The following is a 22,053-nucleotide window of genomic DNA, read 5'->3' as shown; positions in this document are numbered from 1 at the left end:
CTCCTTGTGGCTTTGACAGAATATCATATGGAAATGCAAACCGTTTTTTTTTTTTAAATTTTAATTCTAATTTATTGTTGTAGGCCTAAAGTGATTCTTACAGTCTTCAACTTCAACCATTTTCTAACCGCTTCATCCTCTTGAGGGTCACAGGGGGGCTGGAGCCTATTCCAGCTGACATTAGGCGAGAGGCAGGGTACACCCCGGACAGGTCGCCAGACTATCACACATAGAGACAGACAACCATTCACACTCACATTCACACCTACGGACAATTTAGAGTTACGAAAACCCATCCCCAACCTGCATGTCTTTGGACTGTGGGAGGAAGCCGGAGTACCCGGAGAAATCCCATGCTGACAGGGGGAGACTGCAAGAAAGCAGACTCTGCATAGAAGGGCTCCCACACCCGGGATTGAACCAGAAATCCTCTTGCTGTGAGGCGACAGTGCTAACCACCACACCACCGTAACGCCCAACTGTGAAAATGCATAGCCTAAACACCAATTTTTTAAAAAAAGAAATCTGAATGTTTTGTCAGCTAAAATGTACATCATACATCTGTGGCCTGGCACCTTTTCCTCTAAAAACATCACTAGCGATGGCAGCAGTAATTTTGAGTCTGCCTAGCTGAGCTATCTGTGGATTCCAAATCCAAAAAGGGTTTGTTAAAGCACCAAATAATCAAAAATAGCCCACTGCAGATTAGCCACCTTGTGCTAAACCATATTAATTGATGCTCATTTAGATCTAGTAGTAATGTTGACTTAAAAAGCTGTGTCATCTTTATCAAGAGGCTCAAAAATGTTCTCCAGACAGATTTTATTTTATTTTTTAATTTTTTTGGGCAAAATTGGCTCCTTTGATAGTAAAGGTTGCCGACCCCTGGTAAAGTTGTACCATTTGGCAGTTTTTTGCATTTTGCACGCTGTAAAAATCTTGGGAAGGATATAAAAAGTAGGTTGTTTATTGATTTAAATTAATCCTCATGACTGTAAACATGCACCTTTAATCCTGTTATACGTGTTGAAGTGTATTAGTGTGAAATATCTGACCGGAAGTAGTCTATTCTCACGCTGTGTGGCTTCACAGAGGTCTGTACTGCTCTGTGGTGTTTTTCTGGGAGGAGTGGGACAGCAGCCGTACAGGCAAAGAAAACAGCAATAAGCACCAACTAAACCCGTCTGTGTGGGACTTTGGACGGAACCGGACAGACGAAGGTCCCCGGGGATACCTTTCCTACACCGTCTTCTTAGGTTCTCACTTTTAATCACCGAGCAGTATACGGGACTCATGGATAAAAGGAGAGCAGGCGGAGACGACGACATCAAAGGGGCTCCCGGGTCATTAGATATATCTATAGCACCGTGCAGACCGAGATTTAACCCGCAAGAGCCGAGCAGCCGCTCAGAAAAGGAATGAGGTTTGTAACGACACAGTTTTGTTAATTGTCTGGAGCCTCTTGGTCGGTTTTTTTTTCAGGGGGAAGAAAAGACGTACGCACGCGCGTCAGGCTGCTCATAAAAACAACAGTAAAGGCCAGTGTTTCTGAGCCGTGCCCTCCCATGCCAAAGAAGAGCCACAGTTTCCACAGCCTTAGTTTTGTAGCGTTGTCTTGTTTTCCTCAGACAGCCTCAGTAAATGCTGCCCCTCTCTCTTTTTCTTTGTTACTCAGACAAACACAAGCAGGCAGCTCCAGCTGAGGCAACCCTCCCCTGTATGCTTCTTTTTGTGGGAAACTTTTCAACCTCATTTTTTAAGTGCTGAAAGTTGAGGTAGGAAAACCCCTTTTGTAGAGATCCTCCTCCTCCCATCCCTCCCTCCACAATAAGAGACACATCATAGGTATGGAGGACCAGGCCGGCATGATGCTGGGTCATATTGGACTAACTGGACTGTCCCATGAAGATGTGGATGATCCCGACAACATGAGGAAACATCTCAACCTGGGTCAGCCGCAGCAGGACATTGGCGACATCCTCCAGCAGATCATGGTCATCACAGATGAGAGTCTGGATGAAGCCCAGGCCAGGTAATAACACAAGGCCTGATAGAGGGCAGAACATGTTTAAGAGCTGGTGTTGGGTCTGCACAGGGTCAAATCATCATCACAGTATCCCCTCAAGCATGCATGGTTTTACACACACAAGCATCCACAATACTGTTGGAATTTGTGTGCCCCTTCTCCAGCTGTGCATCACCACCTTTCACCCCACGAGCCTACTCAACAGCATTCAATGCAAAGCTGCTGGACTCCATAGCTATCCATAGTAGAGCTTTGCCTGAAAAATTATGACTATCTAAACAGTTGCAGATTCCTTTTCTTTTAATGGAATAACTAAATGAGTTGTATACTTTTGCTTTCGAGTTAAGTTGAACAGTGAAATGCAGTTCACTAGTTTCAGCATCACATGGGTCATTGTATATGTGATTTTTCTTACATTTGCAACACCAATAGGCAACATTATCCTTATTATTATTGATCATTTCAATTATATCAGCCAGCTCCTGTCACTAACAGCAGTATTTTGCTCAAAATGGTATCTCGACAGAGGCAATATTGGAATACATGTTTAGGAAAACCAATTAATCCATGAGAATATAAGATATACCCTTTAAAAATAAATAAATACATTAGTCCAGCCACATTTTTGTGTCAGTCACACATCCAATGCTATCTACTGTAATGCAGTGTCTGTCTACCACTCTCTGCTTATGATCTTTTTTGACGTTACATTGTGATTTAATTTCAGTGAATCTCTTTTTTACAAAACGGGAATTAGCTAAATCAAGCTCTATTTGTGTTCACTTCCTGAAGAATTCTTTGTATTACATACATAGTTTTTTTAACAAGTTGGCATAAAACATCCTACACCAAGTTGTGTAGAGTTTTTAAAAGCAGTAAGGACATGTGACAGGATCCACAAATTTAAAAACTGGCAAAAACAGTAAGAAAACAGCATATTTCCGATCAAATATATATAGGAAAACAATGACATACCCATGCCTCAGTGATTTAACAAAGTGTCACAACACTGGTAGAGTATCAGTATTGCATTAGAAGACAACAGTATGACATTATATGGCACTGTTGATTATATGTGCCATCCATTTTACACATAGACTTCCATTTTAAGTTTCAGAGTTTCTGCATGATTGTGCATACGTCTTCTCTGTCTTCACCGAGGTGAGTAAGTTCAGATGAATTAGACAGCTATGTGCTCAGGCCTGTTTTCAGTCAAAGGCTTCAGGTCTGGTTGCACACTCACATATCTGAATCCAGTCTGTTCAGCACTGACTTGCTATGTGTCTCCATGATCTATTGTTGATGGATGTCAGTGTCTGTAACCAATAGAGTATGACGTCTACCAAAGAATGGTCAATAATTCACAGTCTCTGTCTTTCTGCCTTTATTTTTTCCATTTAAGGAAACATGCTTTAAACTGCCACAGAATGAAGCCCGCTCTCTTCAGTGTCCTGTGTGAGGTCAAAGAAAGGATAGGTAAGTTGTCTACTTGCTTCCTGGTGTCTTTATATTTTCTCATCAGCCAGTTAGGTGGTCCCCAAACAATCAGTAAGTCAGTATGTTTGCCGTTTTCCACTGAGGCATGCAAAAAAAGTTTTTTCTTCATGAATTCAAGGTAACACTGCAGACTAACTGATATACAATTGACAGCAGGATGGTTGTTGCAGAGATTTTATCCAAATATTTGATTCTGACATTCAGTCTGACCCCACTGACGCAGCAGTGAATTAGAATTTACAGTAAAGGGCCCAAATTTGTGTTTTACTTGTGATATAATCATCTTTAGGTGGCTTTTCAGTGGAGAACTCCTTCCACCAGAAAGCACAGAGAACTGTGGGAGCTACAGAGCAGCCCTTGTTATTACCTCATTTCATTCACTTAGCTTGAATTGGGAACCCTGTGGTCGGCACCAGGAGGGATGCAGAGTTTCCAAGGCAACTAGTTGTCTCACCTACTCATTGTCATTCAGCTTTTTTAACACTTTAACAGCCTGGATTTACCGAACCAGCCGCAAAGTTGCTTTTTTCTGCCTGTTCAGCTCAGTTGTGTATTTCTCACAGCACAGTACTGGCTCAGAGAAAGCCTATCGTTGCCTTTGGTGTTCCCACGAAACTCTCTGATTTCTCTATCCTGTCTGTTGCCATTTGTTCCGACTGAAGACGTAAATCTTTCAAAACTGGCTACAAATGTATAGCTTCTTTAAAAACGACTGATTAATATCCCTGAGCAGCTGGACAATGGAAGTTTTGCCTAAGGGGTAATCTCCTGGTCTGAGAAGTGAAGTCAATGCGCCAGTGCCTTTAACCTGCATTCTTGCTAATGGCCTGCAGAGGGCGACTCCACTAGTTGCAAAAAACAAGTCAGATTGTGGAGAAGTCAATGAGAAAATGACCCTACTTCCCACTTTATTTATTATCTCAGTTAATATTTTCCTAATGAGATCATGGTTTCACTGTCTAGTTTCAAGTCCTCTTCAATACAGCATGATATTCATTTTGTAAATTATGCTCCCATTTAGAGAGAAGTAGACGATAAAGCACGGTATGCTTTAGGCCAGGGTAGGCACCCTGCAGCTCTGGAGCCACATGCGGCTATTTAGACCCTTTCCATTGGCTCCCCGTGGCTTTAAGATAAAATTATATGGAATTCAATAAGTTATATTTTTAACATTTAACTTTGCAGCGTTGGTGGTGAAAGCAAATGAATCTGTCAACACATTATTAAATCCTCTATTTTCTCCCAAAACTATTCCTTTTTTAGATTTGGAATCCATAGCTAGCCTTAGTAGAGAGACTCCAGGCCACTGCTACTGAAGTTCAGCAAAATTTAGAGGAAAAGGCACCATGTCATAGACATTTGATGCAGAATTTAGTTGATGAAACATTAAAACAGTTTTAATTCAATATACAGGCCACACATTTTTACAGCTGTAGAGTGCAATAATCAATTTAGGCCTGCAATAATAACAAATGAAAATCTAAAGTACTGAATAATTATAGATAGTCCCTTGCAGAGTAGCCACCATGTAGTAAATCATATTAATACATTTTCATGAAGACCTTTTGTAATGTTGATGGGCTAATTTAGACTTGATATTCAAATATGTTTTGCGGCTCCAGATAATTTTCTTTTTTTGGCCAGTATTAGCTCTTTTAATATTAAAGGTTGTCGACCCCTGCTTTAGGCCATGGCTACCTTGTGGTTGACAAGTTTAGCATTCATGGTGTCCCCAGGTACTCATTCAGATCCACCCCTCGTTCCTCCACAGCTCCGCCCTCTCGTCCGAATATGGTCACTTGTGGCTCCATAAAACAAGATGACATCGGCCTAATTGCCACGCTCAAGGCTTCAAATGGGAGTCCACAACAGTGCATTTGTTGAACTATTAGTCCAGAACGCTGGATTGTTTAAGTGGTAATGACTCATATTTATTTAAGCAGATTATTTAAGCGTTTAACTGGTATGAATGATCAAATGTATTTTGAACCCTTGGTCGGTATCTTGATTCACACACAGACAATTGTTCATTCTACTTTCCACTGGTGCCCTGTTGCTCCTTCACACTGATTTGACCAATTCTATTATGATGAAAACTCTTAAAGAAACGCATTGCTCTGAAAAACATTTTGGCTTCATGGCTATGAAGTTTTAAGGACAGTCTGCACATCTAGATTGTAGTGAAAGTTTAGAATATATATTACTCCTCTCTCTGTCAAGTTGGTGCTGCCATCCTGCTGTCAGTGTCTCGTTCTCTTCCTGAGTCTCAAGTTAGAGCCATTAAAAATAACTCCTCACATGACAGCGACAGTCCAAGACACTGCTGTTTTTATTAGAATATGTGCTTCCTGCACCGTCCTCTGGTCCTTCCTGACTTCTTTGTCATAGTATTCCTGATACAACTCTCTATTTTTACCATCCATATTTTCTGTGAGGATTACAATGTACAAAATAGGACAAAGTAAGAAAACAGAACAAAATGACAAGAGCGAGGGCGCGACAGATTGATGGATGAGTTGGAGGAAGAGGCAGTAATGGTTGCGTTTCATGGATTGGCAGACAGTTGATAATCTCCAGACCCCTGAGTACTGTCAGCCTTCACTGCTAACAGACTCTCAGTGGGGGGACAGTTTACCACCCACGGCTCCAACTGGGCTCACAAAGCTGGATTTACTCCCTCTGTTCTACGAGGTGTCATGGACCACAGCTCATGTCTTTATCCTTTATCCCACTGTGTGTGAGCGTGTTGTGTTTGTACACACAGTTATCGATTGACCCAAACTCTGGATTAAAAATGAGTGAAAAGTAATTAACAGTAATTGGACCTGCCCCCTTTTGAATGTAGTTGTCTCTCCTTTTCTCTCATGTTGTCCTTCCTGCTTGTTTATAATGTAAATCCAGCTAAAACTTGTGCAGTCTAATACAACTGTCCTGCAGTAAATCCTTCCTTCATGAAGATTAAAATGTTAAGTGCTTGTTGAAACAGTTTTTTTGGCTATTGACACCCATCCTGAAACACATAATAATAGATCCCACTGCGAGCTGTGATTGGCTTGTACTCTTTACACTGAGGCACCCAGGTTGGAGGTGGTTAGGATCACGGCAAATAAGTCATGTTAGGGCTAGTACTAGGTATGTTCTCTGAGATTGAAATAGTAGATTTATGAGAAAACATACAAACGTACTGCCAGAGAGTGTCAGGTGACGTAGTATAAAGAGTGACACAGTCCATGGAGGGAGTGAGATGTGGTGGGTGAATGGGTCAGACAAAGGAGACTGGGGTTCGAGTTCTGTGTGAGTCATCGTTGGCTTATTATTTTTAGACTAAGCTGACACATTATTTTCAGTTTTTAGGATGAATAAAGCTGCTGAATGCACACTGTGTACACAGAATAGCTGAATAGACCCTTTGTGTCGATGTCATATTTCGATGTCACCAGGGCGCCCAGGAATATACATCAAGCCAAAGCCAAATCGGCTATTTATACTCCAGGTGTGAGTAGCACTGTTGGCTACAGACACCTGGGTACAAGCAGCACCTGCAACAAAAGACACACCATCATAAGAAACACCTCTCAGTACACCTAATAAACTCTATGTGTATTTTATTGTCACAGTAAATGAAAAACTCGTGTTTCTTTAAATGCTTTTCCTTTCCAACTCAGATTTTTCTCTCAGAAAATTTAAGGGGAAAAAAAGGATGATTTATCGAGAAGTGAAAGAGAGGAACTGAAGTTAGTGAATAATGAGTCAGGGGAAAAGAGGGGCTGGGATGTTGGATGTAGAAGTAGAGGAAGAAGGGAAAAGGGGGGATGCAGAGGTGGAGAAGCACTTCTCTTTAAAGTGGTAATGATCCCTCTTTGCCCTCTGACAAACTGATGGATTCTTCTTTACAGTCTGTGACCTGTAGCCATGGCAGACGCTCACACAGGTGCACCTGCCAGTCAGACACATGTATAACTTTGAGAGTTATTGGGTCATATTTTATATATTAAGATTTTAATCTTGCACAACAGTGTGTTAGGTGCAGTATACTCATATTTGGATGAAATAACACAACCGTGTGACTGTAATACGGTTCGGGAAATCACTAGTTTTAGATAGATAAATTGGAGTCCATCACAGATTGTCAGTGTTTATAGACTGTGTGTGTGTGTGTGTGTGTGTGTGTGCGCGTGCGTGTGTGTGTGTGTGTGTGTTGTTAGCCAGATGCGGAGGCTGTCACTGCCCTCGTTGCAGGATTATGAATGTGATCTCTGGAAATACCTTGTAATTGCCACCTCATTTGCATAACTGTGCAAATTAACGACCTCTCAAATGAGCCTTAATTTTTCATCGGGTCTTTAGTTGCTCCTTAAGAGCTGCCGTTAATTAACAGCTGTGTGCGTGTGTTTGTGTGTGTGTGCAAGGATGCATGTGTATGTGTGGCTGTTTTTCTTTAAGGCATGGGGATGCCAAGGAAAGCTGGCATCACCAGCACAGCAACAGTTTCTGTTTTTATATGTAAACCTTCCTCCCGGCAGTGTTTTTTGCTGTCTGCGTCTCTCTCTGCTCCCGCCTCGTCTTTTTCTATCTCACTCCAGTTGCCCTAGAGCACAGACACCACTTGATCTCCTCACCGCCTCCAACAAATAGAGCTGTAACTGAGGTTTCTTATGTCGTCCAGTATTTATAATATACTGTCAGCTCTTCTGGGATTATTCAACAATGGCTTCTCTGACGTTTTCAGCTGCACTGTTTGTGCTTTGTAGTTGATTTTAAGAGGCAAAGCTAAATTCCTTTGAAGGTTTTTGTATTGTTTCACTATCATTATCACCTTTAAGGCCTGTTGCAAGGGGTTGTCTAGGAAGACAATGTGTAGGACATTTGAGATTAAAAACGGGCTTGTTTCTGGAGTGTCTTGCAGATTGATATTTTTTATGGAAATGCAGTTTTCAACCTTGTGTTTGAGGACATTCTATTGATTGGACAGTTCAGAGAAAAGTGAGTCTGGAGCAAAATGAGAGAATCTGAATATAGTGTGCAAATGTGTTTGCTGTGGGTCATGTACTGTGAGATAGTGCTCTCTGCTGGCTGTGAAGGGAACCTTGGTTGTGCATAGATCACTCAAACTCCACTGAGCTGTTACAACTTGTGCTGTTAGGTATTCAGTGCACACCTAACTTAAAAACAAACCTTGTTTTCTGTGATTCTTTCATTACTTTATTATGGATTTGGTTCACAGCATGTTTGTACTTAAAATCATAATGCAGCATTAATTCAAATAGTTAAACAGTAAGACAAAGACTACAGAGATGTGGTAAGAAATTTAATTTTGATATATTGAAACAGGCTACTGACTGGAAGCAATTACAATATTTGGAAGCAGCTCAAAGTTTGACTGAAAGCCAGCAGGTTGTGTGCCTGATGTCATGTAGTAACTACTGTGTGTGCAGTGTGCTGTGCATCCTGTTTTTCCAGTTTACACAGCCGAGGCAGATTTTATGAATGAACATTTAAGTCTTACATAAGCAGGATATAGTTATTTTTCTGCTTCCCCTTTTCCTCTTCCGCTTTATTCACCCGTCAGTCCCTGCTCTCTAGTTCCTTCTGTTCTCAGTGCCTCTGATTAAAAGATGCTCCACATTTTGAACATATGAAGCATTGAACTCTGGATTTATTTAAATGGAAGTAGTGTTAGTACCACCTGGCAGTGTATCTGCTTGGCAAAACCCCTCAAAGCCGAACAAACAACAACATAATAATACAAATAAAGTACAGCATCGGTGAGTATGGTACATGAAAATCAAATCTCATGTGTGACTGTTTCTGTCTGTCTCCGCAGCTCTGAGCATCCGAGGTGCCCAAGAAGAAGACAGTCCAGACCCTCAGATCATGCGACTGGACAACATGCTGTTAGCAGAGGGGGTTGCAGGTCCCGAGAGGGGCGGGGCCTCTGCAGCTGCAGCAGTGGTCGCTGCGGCAGCTGGAGGGTCGCCTAATGAGGGGAGCGTAGAACACGGGGAGTACAAAGAGAAGCTCGCTCAGATACGACGGATGTACCACTCTGAGCTGGAGAAATATCAACAGGTTGAATATTTTTATAGTGATTGTAAAACTGGAAAAGAAGTGGTGAACAAAGCTGTGATGCAACATGAGTAAAAGAAAATACATAAATTGTTTATTGTAATAATTACAGAATAATTTCTTATTTTAATTCAATATTACTTTACTGATCATTTCATACATTTGTTTTTCTATGACAGCTTAACATATGACTGAGCCACTCACACCTAAGTACAAGAAGCTTTTTCTAAATATAATATTTTGGTTTTGATATGCCAGGGAAGCAAAGTTATGGATCCAGCAGGGTTTTGGGCACAAGTGCAGTGAGTAAAACCAGGCGGTTATCTTAAGGCTTAAATGGATTTGATAGTAAGAGAATCAAGAATATTTTTATTCAATTTTAACAAGGTTACACAATGCATATACACAACAGATATCAACCTTAAAGCATATAGATGACAGGGAACAAAGCATGAAATCTAATCACAACCCTCCCCATTCCACTTACTCCTAAAGACAGCCGGAATATCGTCGATAGGACGGTCCTCCATCTCCTGAATAGTACAAAAAATGACAGATGAGGGTGAGAGATGCCTTTTAAAAGGCAGGTTCAGAATGATGGGGTACTTTATCAGAGTACACACTGACAGAAAGCACCAAGAACAAGAAACTCACACAAAATCTCACACAATTTAACTGACAGCTCTGGAAGTATTTCAGAAAGGGGCCTCAAACCTTATGGATTTTTTTTATATCTGAGTTACAAATTGAGTAGCAAATCTTTTCAAGATTAAGGCAGGACATGATATCCCTCAGCCACTGGGCATGGGTGGGTGGAGCAGCATCCCTCCAACTGATTAGAACTGCCCGTCTGGCCAGCAGAGAGGCAAAAGACAGTGTAGGACGTTGGATGGGAGTCAGGTGTACATTATCTTCTCCGATGGTGCCAAAGAGGGGGAAGAAAGGGGTTAGGTTGCAGGTCAAAGTTGTGGATTGAGGGTGAGGTTTGGAAAATGTCCTTCCAGTACTTGTGAAAAAGAACATTCACCTCTTGAACATTTGTCACAACTAAGGCTCACATCTGGGTAAATATGTGAAAGTCTGACTTTAGACCAATGGGCTCTGTCCGTTTGAATTCTTTCTCTCTCTCTGTCACCTTCACACCTGACCTACTCACCTTTCCTTCCGTACAGGCATGCAATGAATTCACCGACCACGTGATGAACCTGCTGAGAGAACAGTCCCGCACGCGGCCCATCTCACCCAAAGAGATTGAGCGAATGGTGGGAATCATCCATCGCAAGTTCAGCACCATCCAGATGCAGTTAAAGCAGAGCACGTGTGAAGCCGTCATGATCCTACGCTCCAGGTTCCTGGATGCCAGGTGGGGTTTGCACTTGTTTATTTTCCCTTATCCACTCAGCTTTAATCTTCCAGCCTTTGATAGCGCGTGAACAGCATCATGACAAAGAGTTTTTGCTGACAGTTAATTGTTGCTCTTCTCTGTCAGGCGGAAACGAAGAAACTTCAGCAAGCAAGCGGCAGAGATTTTGAATACATATTTTTACTCCCATCTGGCAAACCCCTACCCCAGTGAGGAGGCCAAGGAGGATCTGGCCAGGAAGTGCTCCATCACTGTTTCTCAGGTCAGGATGTCAAAGACACACTGGGGAAAAATAAGGAACTTTAGAGCATAAAGAAGTTGATAAAGTACTGAAAAACACATACTTGGATGTGGTTTAGTGTAATGACGGCAGCTGGATTTCCTGGCTTACTTTTTAATTTGTCTTTACTTCTAACTCTCTCAGGTGGCCAACTGGTTTGGAAACAAGAGGATTCGCTATAAAAGGAACGTGGCTAAGTTGCAGGAGGAAGCTAACCGGTATGCTGTGAAGACAGCTGTGGACGCTGCTAGTGTATCTTTACTGGCGAGCCAAGCCAACTCCCCAGCCACACCAAACTCAGGTACACAACACACACACCTGTTGCCAAGATAAATCCTGTTTTTACAATTTTCATCATGCGACTGAAACAAGGAAAAGAAAAAGGAAAGAAATCACTCTTAATCTTAGCCATAAGAATGTTGAGGACAAATTTACTTTTGCAAAGGTAAAAGATAATACTTTGAGGATATGCTGATGGAGAATGCTCCTAGATTGCTTTCAGCGACCCAGTGGGCAAAAAACAAAAAAACAAAAACAAACCTCATGTGCCCCAACATGATGCCAAGAGACCACATGTCAATGGCCAGTGAAGGGGAGTCCTAATAAAAGTTCTAGCGACCTAAAAAATTAACATCAGCAATCAAGATTACATGTGTCCCTGACGTTAGCATGTAGCTACATGTAGCAGTGTATGTAGTGTTAACACTTGCAGTAGTGCGCCTGAAGCAGATGACCATATAAAGACATCTGTTACAATCTGATATCAGCTTGTCTCGAAAGTACAAAACACTGTTGGAAACAATATTCAGAGCGGTCTGAAGCCTCCCTGGGATTACTTTTATATGTTAACCTCATTGGCTGAAACTTTGGCCACATTTAATATGAATATCTGACTTTGTAACGTTATATATATATATGGCAGAAACTAAGGAAAAGCATAATGCATCCCCTTTAGTGTAGCCATAAGTTGGACTGACTTTTAAAATTAGATTAAGTTCCTACAATAAATTACAAAAAATTCCTCTTCCTCTTTGGCGGCCCTCCACCTGGTAATTCCCAAGTCACCCATCTAGCTCATGTATGTCTAAAACCAGCCCTGTGTGGAGCAGTATGCTGGTTAAAGTATTAAAATGTGTGTTCCCTGTACGCCAACAGGAGGATACCCAGCTCCGTGTTATACCCCTGACGGGAGGTTATGAGGACGTGCGTGGAGGAACTGTCTTCCCCCATCTCTGTGTCCATGTAAGTTGCTATGGTCACACACTGTTGCTATAGTTACACACTCTCCAAGTGAGTAGTCATGGTAACAGCCTTTCCCTGTATGCATGTATTATGGTGTGACACGTTCTATAAACCCTACTGATGTAGTTCCTCTACATATCCTGCACCACACCACCAACTGAAACTGGACACTGGGTTGATGGTGAGCTTTAAAAGGAAACATTCACATTAAAATTTAACGAACGTCTGTTTGTGCAGGGTGGTGACAGCTGGCAGGACTGGTGATTCCTCCTCTGATCTCCACCCACCCAGAGCAGCAGGGAGCAAGCACTACGTCACCTCCAGCTGATGCTCCACCTCCCCTCCTCGTCCTGCGCAACCCAGAATGTAGGCCGACCTCCAGCCGAGCCACAGACGGAGCATAACCAAATCTCTGCAACTTTATTTGTTTTTCTTTTCTAACATCTGTCTGAGTTTTTCAACCCCCTCACTTTATGAATGTGTTGACAGTTGTTGTTTTTTCTTTTTACTATTACTTACACCATTTTTCTTTGATTTTTTAAAAATAATAAATAAATAAATGATAAAAAGAACCTTTTTTTTTATGTATTAGTCCACCTTTAGTGTATCATGCAATGTATAAAGGTTTAGGGCCTGTACGGAGCCTTGAACCAACTGTAGATTTATTTACAATTTTATTATGTCTTTTTTCTTTTAAGTTTTTTTTTTTTTTTAAGAAAAGGTTGTCGCTGAGAAAATGCAAATAAAAGTTCAACAGCAACAACAAAACATCTAAATGGCAGACATCACCAAAACTGAATAAAAGCATCGACGGTTGTTAAAATTTTCTTTGATTCAAACAAAGAGCTGTGTTTGACTTTGTTTCTATTTGTTTGAATGTAAATACAGTTTTGCTTTTAACAGGTAATTAACGATTAGGAAGCAACTGAACCAAAGAGGCTTTAACCCAGGAGGTCAGGTTCAGTGTGGTGTGCTCATGTGCACACTTTTTTCATATTAACTTCATTGGCTTTTTGTTCATTTTTGAATAAACAGAACAAACGTCCACAAATAACATCCCCCATCTCCAATACACAACATTCTCTGTGAGAGGAGAAACTAAACATGCAAAAAATTAAAACATGAATGAAGCACTTGAAGTTATGTTAGGTGTCAGATCGTGTGTGTGTTTTTATCATAGTGCCCTCTAGTGTTCAGCAGTGCCACTGCATCTAATTGGCTTCTGGATATTTAAAAAAAAACTTCCCAAACCAGACTTTTTTTTGTTTTGTTTTTACTGTGTCATAAGTTAGCTTAACTGTTGGATGTCAACAAATCATGACACCTGAGCAACAGACACAGGCTTTATCTAAATATAGCTGCTGAGACGGACAGTTGTCCAGTATGTGATAATGCAGTGAGTGCTGCACAATGTAACAGATTGTTGGTATGATAAAATACCCCTAAATTGGTCAAACATGTAAAACAAACAAAACATTACTGTGAATGTAATTATTACAATAAATTGTGATAATAACATGACAGAATGCACCGTACATATGTAGTAGTAGTATGATGTCAAAGCGGCCACTTAAATAATTAGTTAAAACTACACTACGATCCATTACATGAAAAACTTTCATTACCTGTGCAATCTATTTACATGGACTTTTTATGCATTTTGTTGTTAAGCACACTTCCCAGTCAACTGAGGTCTATAATAAGTATTTTGTGTGAGAGTGTTGATACAAACTATGATGCAAAATTACAGAGATCATACTTTCTTCAGTGATTTCTGATGGTTCTTTTGTGTTTTAATGAGTTCTATACATATTTTTTGATGTTTTAAAGGGCCAGTTTGCAGGATGTAGGGAATTCTATTGGCAGAAATGGAACATAATATTCATTACTGTGTTTTTTATTAGTTTAAAATCACCTGAAAATATGAATCTTATTGTTGCGCTGCATTAGAAGTAGATGTTTATATCTATATACGAAGAGGGTCCTCTTCCACAGAGTCTGCCATGTTGTTTCTACAGTAGCCCAGAATGGACAAATCAAACACTGGCTTAAGATAGTGCCATCTGCATTTTTGCATTTTCACGTTGGCCACTAGCTTGGAAATTCAGACTCAAATCTAGAAAGATTTTGAGTCTGGCCCACCCTCCCAGCAGCGGCACTAACTGAAGCATCTTAAATGCCGCCGCATGCAACTGGATAGCACGATGGCCAATCACAGCAAAAAACAATGTGACGTATTCATTGCACTAAGCCCTATTTGTTTGCTGACCAGTGGGGCTAACTGATATATTACGCTTTTGCCAGATCCCGTCAGCAAAGCGGCAAAAACGTCCTTTCTGGAAGCGAAGGCTTCTAGGGCAGTTTTCTGTTCCTCTCTCAAGGAAAAAGATAAGTGTAGTCGGCTTAGCATTTCTTCCAAAGCTAAATTGAATGGACGCGGTCCTTCGACAGCTGCCATCTTGGCTGTTTACTTTTTGACTCCTACGGCGCAGCGCTGTCTTCATCACGTTACGCCTGCCCAGAGCCCACCTCTGTCAGATAGACTGATCTGATTGGTCCAATTTGCGATTCAGCGGGCTCTGCACGTCGGGGCCAGATTCCCGCTCAGAGCAAATTTGAATTTGCTGGGGGCGGGGCATCTGGATTTCCAGGTTAGTTGGCCACTGTAGTTCTGCTACATGCAGGAGAAGTTTCAGTTCTGCAAGCTCACCACTAGATGCCACTAAACACCACACATCAGACCTTTACAGGCTTTATCTCTAAACATTCTCCAGCTTTACTTCAGGTTACTAACATCCCGAATCCAGTGACAAAAATCTAAAAACTGAGACAAAACAATCACAGCTGTACCTTAAGAGTCCTTTGAACTCATCAGTCACTTATCACAAAATGACTGAAGAAGCCACAAAGTCCAGCTTTTGTACTTTTCACCAGTTTATGTCCTACAACTTTGGTCCATTTCATACAGCCTTAGTAACAAATTATTTGTCAGCGTTTACTCTTACTTTAATTAAAACAATTTATTATGAATAAAAGCAAACAAAAAAACAATAATGAGACCGCAAAATAACCATATGGCAGTGAAACGCTTCATACGTGACTAGCGCTCGTGGACAATGTTTGAATAAGTTGGGGGTTAAAGGTTGACAGTGATTGTATGAAAAAGAGACAGAGACAGACACAGTGAAGGACAGATTGTTCACAGGGGAGACAGTGGGACTGTTCTCTGGTCATCATGGATTTCTCACCTGGAGTTTTGATCCTGTGCTCACTGTTGTGTTCAGGTAATGAATCTGATTTACTTTGAACAGAATAACAGCTTCATTTGCTTGATGTCTAGAGATGTGTATTATTTTTGTACTTTTAAAAGGTCGGGTTGCACAAACTGATGTTCACACAGCAATAATTAGAAAAGCAGTGGTATAGTGGAGGGTATGGTCAGGTATACGGGGTATACTCATTTCTTTTAGCAGTATACCCACCTCAGCCGAAATCCATTGCAATATGAAGAAGAGTATAACTCACCCATCTACCTAGAAGTGCACCCACCTCAATAACTACCTCTACACCACTGACAAAAAGTATAAACTTGAATAGCAGTGACCTTTTAGAGTGTTATCCTGATGACTGAATAATTCACAGACCTCACTAAAGAAATAGTTGCACAGACGCTGTTGACTTTGTGGGGGCATTTCTTGAAAAACACATTGCTGTATTTTTAATGGGGGGAAGACCAACCCTTTAATATAGAAACTAAAATTAAAGTTTTTATCAAAGTGAAAATATCTCAGTATTTTTCTGTGACAAAATGTCTTGGAGAGAATCTAATTTCATTTCTCAACCTTTTTCATTTTTGCTTTCTCATCAAATGCACGTCGGCTCAGTCTGTGTATTTGCTCGGCATGTTTGCTTTGGGGTGGTGTGTGTTTATATTACCTGGACCTGTTTAAAGGTCCACTGAGTTGCACTGCACATGCATGTGTTCCCGCGTGCGTGTGATGTCACCTGTTATCTCGTACGGTGCAGTGGCTGGTCAGGTTCCTGTTGTCTCAGTGGAGCCTCGGACTGCTACTGTGCGCCAAGGGGAGTCTGCCAGCTTCAGATGCCAAGTGAAGAGCGGTGCACAGCCAGTCCAACTGGAGTGGAAGAGAGGCAACAACCAAGCATTGCCAGGTCAGGAGTCATAACGTAGGCATTCTTCATCACCATTTGGGAAGTTTCCCTGAATTCTACTTTTTCCTTCTAGACAATGCAAAGATTGGTCCTGATGGCTCTGTGCTGACGCTTGCCAACACCCAACCTGAAAGCCAGGGCCCGTACCGATGTGTGGGAGTCAACGCAGCAGGCCGCGGCACTGCCACCGCCACGCTGAACGTCAAACGTGAGCTTGTGTTCATTATTTGGTTCAGCCCGCAACTTTGCTGTTCATGTTCACTAGCACAGAGTGACTAAATAGTAAACACAGTGGAGCATTTAGCAGCTGAAGAGCCAGATATTCCCTTCAACAGTTGATGGAGACCAAACACAGAGCATAAAGAGAGTGAATATAGGACTTACAGAGACACAACTTGCTCCATAAGTGCTGGATGTTTGCTAATATGTTCACCATACCAACCTATAAGTTGATGTACAGAAGCTGGGAATGACCCTAATGCCATTATCACACCATCACAAGTTAATTAAATATCTTGAAAAAAAATGCTGATTTCCTCTTATTTCTTATGATGTTTCTCAAAGATCAGGAGAGCCATGCCACATGCCTCTCTTGTTTGACTACTAAAAAGCAACATTTTTTTCTCTAACGATGTAACTACAGCAAACAAAGCTTAACATTAATGCCTTGACTTACGGTTCATTAATGAATCCTCCCCAGCAGTTAAGACAGTGATCTTGAATGCTGAAATCAGATGTGATCAACTGAACCTGACTCTCATCTTCGTTCTTAGTAAATTTCCCATGATCTCAAGAAAACAAAAGTCAACATAAAAGACCCGTTATCACAAGCAAATGAGCTTTGTTGTTCCGGGATAATGAATGATATAATTAACTAGTGATCTTGAGATAATGGCATTAAAAAAATAATTGCAAGCACGGCTGTTTTTGGTTTCCACGGTGAAGATATTCTATTCTATTTTGTTTTGTTTTATTTTATTTTATTCTATTTTATTTACAAAGACAACACACATTAATCAACATTTCTGCAAATGTGCCAGTGTTAGCCTGCTGGCTACTTTTCAACTTTAGTCCTTTGGCAAGATGTTTTGAAACCAGTATGGTGTTCAAAGAAATCAGTTACAGCAGATTTAAGTCATGTCTGTGTGTCCTCTCTCTCAGATGCTCCTAAAGTGCGGCTGACACCAGCAGGGCCCCTGCGGGTCAGGACAGGTGAACCTGTGTCAGTGGAGTGTCGTGCCACAGGCAGGCCACGCCCCACGATGAGCTGGAAACGCCAAAGCTCCACCCTGCAGCTGGTTACCAAGGAGATAAATGATGCCAACATCATACAGGTGAAAAATTAACACACTCACAAGTGAATTTATTTTCACAATTAAGGATCACACAAAGAACATAACAAGGTCCGTCTCTGTTCTCAGTGGCCTGCAGTGCATCCAGACGACGGAGGAGTTTATATTTGTCAGGCTGAGAACAGTGAGGGGGTGACAGAGGTCAAAGTTGAGATCATTGTTGGGGGGGGGCCAGGAGCACCAGTGGCCTCAGTGAGCACTACAGACATTACAGCGGTGGAGGGACGCACGGTCACAATGGAGTGTCGGGCTACTGGTAAGATGTTTGTATGCTAGAGTGTGTGCGTCTCTCAGTGCTGTTCTCACTTCTCATTTTTCACTTCCTCCTCTCTTTGTCTTCCTCCTTCCAGGCTCCCCTCCTCCTGTCATCACCTGGTCCAAGCTGCGAGCACCGTTGCCATGGAAACACACAGTGGCCGGTGGAGTTTTGACACTGACCAGCGTGGGGCGCCAAGATTCAGGACAATACATCTGTAATGCAACCAACATACATGGCTACAGTGAAGCGTACACGCAGGTGGAGGTGGAAAGTGAGTCCACAACATAGCGGATAAACACAGATACATCCAGACTGTCCCCGAGCATGATAACAGCAGCTGTCTTCTCCTTCATGCAGGTCCTCCGTATGCCACGACCCTGCCCGACCAGGTGAGGCTGCAGCCTGGAGATGCTCTGCGCCTGCAGTGCCTCGCTCACGGCTCTCATCCCATTCAGTATGAGTGGAGCCGTGCGGGCAGGGCGACCCTGCCTCCAGGAGCACAGACCACAAAGGATGGAAAGCTGCTCATCAGCCGAGTTAAGCTGAGCGACAGTGGAACGTACAAATGTGTGGCCACCAACCACATTGGCACCAGTGAGGCCACGGCCAGAGTCACTATAAAAGGTGAGCTGGTGTTTGGGCTGAGGCAATGCAATGCTGACTTTCTCCTGTTTCTTTTACTGTCTAATCTTCTCTCCTTTTTTCTTTTTTGCAGCTTAATCCACTGTGGTCACACCTTGTCTAACTGACAAACTATCTATGCAGCGCTTACAGCTTCTGCAAGTCTGGATTGTTGCCAACAGGATGATCAAACGGCTAATACTGAAAAAAAAATTCTATATAATAGAGTCTTTTTTTGCTGAATGAAAGTGAAAGATTTCAATGCTGTTTAAACCTTTGGTTTTATGGTGCTAATGGGTTTAAAGTTTGTACTTTTATAGAAAACTGATACTGTTGCCATTGTTGCTTCGCTCTCATCTCTCTCTTTGGAAAGCTTTTCTCTGGGAGTCAGTGTAAACTGACATCCTACACTGTGTGTGAGTGTGAGTGAGTGTGTGTGTGTGTGTGTGTGTGTGGGAGTTTCTTTTGCTGGAATGCCTCTGCACCCTGTCTGCCTCCCTTCATGACATCTGTTAAGTCGACACTGTTGCACTTCCAAAAACTGAGACAATAAGAAAAACCTGATCTAATGTGAAAGCCCTTGTTATGCTATCAAATATGAAAACAATAAAGAACAATAAAGGTTTCATTACATTCAATGGAAAATTATATTCTACAAAATAGCTGTCTGAACTGAGGGGTGGAGGGTGGGTGTCAGAAAAGTGTGTGTGTGTGTGTGTGTGTGTGTGTGTACTGTTTTTGCAGCTAACGAAAGGATAGTCTTACTTTTTTTCCTGCATCACCCACAATGCGACACGACTGCTGACTCTTTGATGGGAGATGTGGGTTGTGTTATGCTACTAGCAGCTAATGTAGCCTCGAGCTGTAGCCTCAAGCAAAGATGAGGAGCTGGCTACAGAAGTCTGGTAAACTCCCTTCCCTCAAACTGCACACACCCAGTTTCTGTTTTATTGTCAGATTTGAGCCTCAGCTGACTCTGACTTCACACAGCTGCCCCTGGAACCACAGAAAGGATTTATACAACTGTTGTCACATATTAACAGACTTTGATGTGGAGTTCCCAACCATTTCATCTATAAGGAATATAAGGCAAACTTGGATTCCCTTTTGTTAATGAGTAAATTCTACACATTGGTAGATTTTTACATCAAAATATTAAACTTTAAAGTGTGTTGTACCAGTGCAACACACTTTATTATTTTGGAACATTAGTGGGGACTGCATTGTCTTTTTTCCAGCAGGTGTCCATCCTGTCCAATCATTTTCATGCACTCCCTTAATGTTTAAAATTTGTTGTTATTTTGCCTCATTAATGCATTTATATCTGAAAGGGTGTATGCCAGGGGTCTAATCTGAACATTGCTTCTCAAGTCATTTCTTTAACCACATGGTGGCAATATGTAGCTTTAAGGCACACACCCATTGCCTCTCAGCCAAAGAAGAGCAATTTGAGCCTTCACACCCCAAGCAACTGGAGGGACAGATGCAGTGCACAATCAAGCTATTGTTTCACAAATGACTACATGTCATCCCCAAGTTAAAAAAAAGGAAAAAAAAAAACACTTGGCTGATCGCTGCAGCTCTCTGTGTAAATATGGCCGGTAAACTCCTCTCGGACAGGCAAAGTTCAGTTTGATCAGACAAACCTGTTGCAAAATGACGCACTAATGTTTGTGTTCGCAGAAGAGATTTAAAGCAGCTTCGACTAAATGAGGTGTTAGCTCGACATTTAGGGTTTGTGGCTGCAGCAGCCGCAGGTTGGAAAGTAGAGCTACCATTTCCAAAGCTGCTGCCAGGAGGGAGAGTATCTGCTGTTTGTGATTGCGGCCTCCCTCGTGAAACGCCCAGCCTCCACGGAGGCTTTTTACCCTTTCCCTCCATCTTTACAAGCATCTTCAAAGCTGGGGAGGAAACATCTGCCCTCTGTCACCTCATTCCGCCCACTCACTTCACAGACTGAGGGAGGCGGGGGGGTCGGGGTGAAGGAGAGAAAATAAAACGCACAACAGAGGAAATCATACATGTTTAATTTAGACTGATAAAGAGCTATTGAGCTGGAACAGAGGGGAAAATGTTTCAGAGACAGAGAAGAAACTCTAATTCATTATATCTGATCCCCCTCTCTCTCTCTTTATACCATTGTATACATATTAACTGGACACGGACATATGGCCTTTAATGGAGTCTGATATAAACAGTGAGCTTCATAGGAGTTCAGATGACATCCCAGAAAAGGATGTGTGCACACACTCACACAGACAATTTGTCACAGTTTCAGAAGCATCGCTTTAGTTTATATTACAGTAGGAGTACACAACAGTGTTACATTTACTCTGGACCACACATTGCTTATGTTAGCCTTAAGAGGCGAGGAAAGGAAAGAAAAAACAAGCAATCAGTCTTGTAGCTGTATCAGCACACAGGGAGGGCATAATATTCATTTTCCTCTACGCCATATATTCCAATCATAATTAAAAACTGTTGCTGTTTTTGGATATAGACCAGCGTGAAGTCCCTGCTGTAATAACATGGGAAAACCAGATCATTCAGGAAGGAACCAATGAGGTGAGAGCGTCCTCAGGAAGTGATAGGTGGAAGAGGGGCCGCCTGTCAAGCTTGTTGCTATGGTTCCCACCTGGTGAACTCGGATAAGCTGTGGCAGGGCAGCAGCCTGTAGAAACAACAGTTTCTTCAGGACGTAGGAAGCCGAGCTGATGGGCTGATAGGGAGTGGAGTTCCTGTATTGTGTTGGCTGCGGAGCCAAATTGACTTCCAGAGTGCATAACATCACACGCCGCCTTGAATCTGATCTCGCACTGTCTCAATGAAATGTTCTTGTTTCCCAACAGAAAGCCAAGACAATTTGACATAACGTGACTGATTTTGACAAATTGTTTCATATCAATCAGCTGAAGTGTTGTCATGCACAGAAAGAGGGAGAGCCAGTAATCCGTCTGTGAAAATTCAGTTTAACTGCTGACAGGAAAGGGCATGCCAGTGGGTCACTGCTGGAGAAAATACAAACAGCACGATCATTTTCCTAGCCTCCTTTTTGATCTGGATGAATAATATGTGAATGCTTAAAAGCCCAGTCTTGACGTATGACATCGTGACCAAGCAGTGATGATGCCAATATTCTCCTAAAAACGTATTGCTCAACCTGGTGGTCGAAAC

General features: G+C 41.9%; 2 protein-coding genes across 2 annotated transcripts; both read left to right on the top strand.

Moving 5' to 3' along the window:
• The first annotated feature begins 1,091 nt into the window (after positions 1 to 1,091).
• LOC125885867 (pre-B-cell leukemia transcription factor 1-like) lies at positions 1,092 to 13,654 on the top strand. The gene is made up of 9 exons (XM_049571673.1): positions 1,092 to 1,423; positions 1,676 to 2,032; positions 3,429 to 3,502; positions 9,348 to 9,592; positions 10,762 to 10,952; positions 11,079 to 11,214; positions 11,377 to 11,533; positions 12,388 to 12,474; positions 12,712 to 13,654. Exons 2-8 carry the CDS (start codon positions 1,848 to 1,850, stop codon positions 12,429 to 12,431), a joined length of 1,032 nt encoding a protein of 343 aa, XP_049427630.1. The 5' UTR covers positions 1,092 to 1,423; positions 1,676 to 1,847; the 3' UTR covers positions 12,432 to 12,474; positions 12,712 to 13,654.
• A 1,968-nt stretch (positions 13,655 to 15,622) lies between these two features.
• LOC125885866 (basement membrane-specific heparan sulfate proteoglycan core protein-like) lies at positions 15,623 to 19,524 on the top strand. Its single transcript, XM_049571672.1, has 8 exons — positions 15,623 to 15,758; positions 16,501 to 16,647; positions 16,721 to 16,855; positions 17,809 to 17,981; positions 18,069 to 18,255; positions 18,350 to 18,529; positions 18,616 to 18,882; positions 18,974 to 19,524. The coding sequence occupies exons 1-8, from the start codon at positions 15,710 to 15,712 to the stop codon at positions 18,976 to 18,978; spliced, it is 1,143 nt and encodes a 380-aa protein (XP_049427629.1). The 5' UTR covers positions 15,623 to 15,709; the 3' UTR covers positions 18,979 to 19,524.
• The last annotated feature ends 2,529 nt before the right edge of the window (positions 19,525 to 22,053 follow it).

The sequence above is a fragment of the Epinephelus fuscoguttatus genome, linkage group LG3, assembly GCF_011397635.1.
Source record: "Epinephelus fuscoguttatus linkage group LG3, E.fuscoguttatus.final_Chr_v1".
Lineage (NCBI taxonomy): Eukaryota > Metazoa > Chordata > Actinopteri > Perciformes > Serranidae > Epinephelus > Epinephelus fuscoguttatus.
Note: the sequence above shows the minus strand (reverse complement) of the source record. Positions and strands in the feature narration are given on the sequence as shown.

Excerpts from the sequence above, each read along its gene's own strand:
- LOC125885867 (XM_049571673.1), top strand. The coding sequence starts at position 1,848 with ATGGAGGACCAGGCCGGCATGATGCTGGGTCATATTGGACTAACTGGA. Across the intron at positions 9,593-10,761 it reads AGCTGGAGAAATATCAACAG|GCATGCAATGAATTCACCGA; the intron begins GTTGAATATTTT and ends CCTTCCGTACAG. Across the intron at positions 11,215-11,376 it reads GCTCCATCACTGTTTCTCAG|GTGGCCAACTGGTTTGGAAA; the intron begins GTCAGGATGTCA and ends TAACTCTCTCAG.
- LOC125885866 (XM_049571672.1), top strand. The coding sequence starts at position 15,710 with ATGGATTTCTCACCTGGAGTTTTGATCCTGTGCTCACTGTTGTGTTCA. Across the intron at positions 15,759-16,500 it reads GTGCTCACTGTTGTGTTCAG|TGGCTGGTCAGGTTCCTGTT; the intron begins GTAATGAATCTG and ends CGTACGGTGCAG. Across the intron at positions 18,256-18,349 it reads AATGGAGTGTCGGGCTACTG|GCTCCCCTCCTCCTGTCATC; the intron begins GTAAGATGTTTG and ends TCCTCCTTCCAG.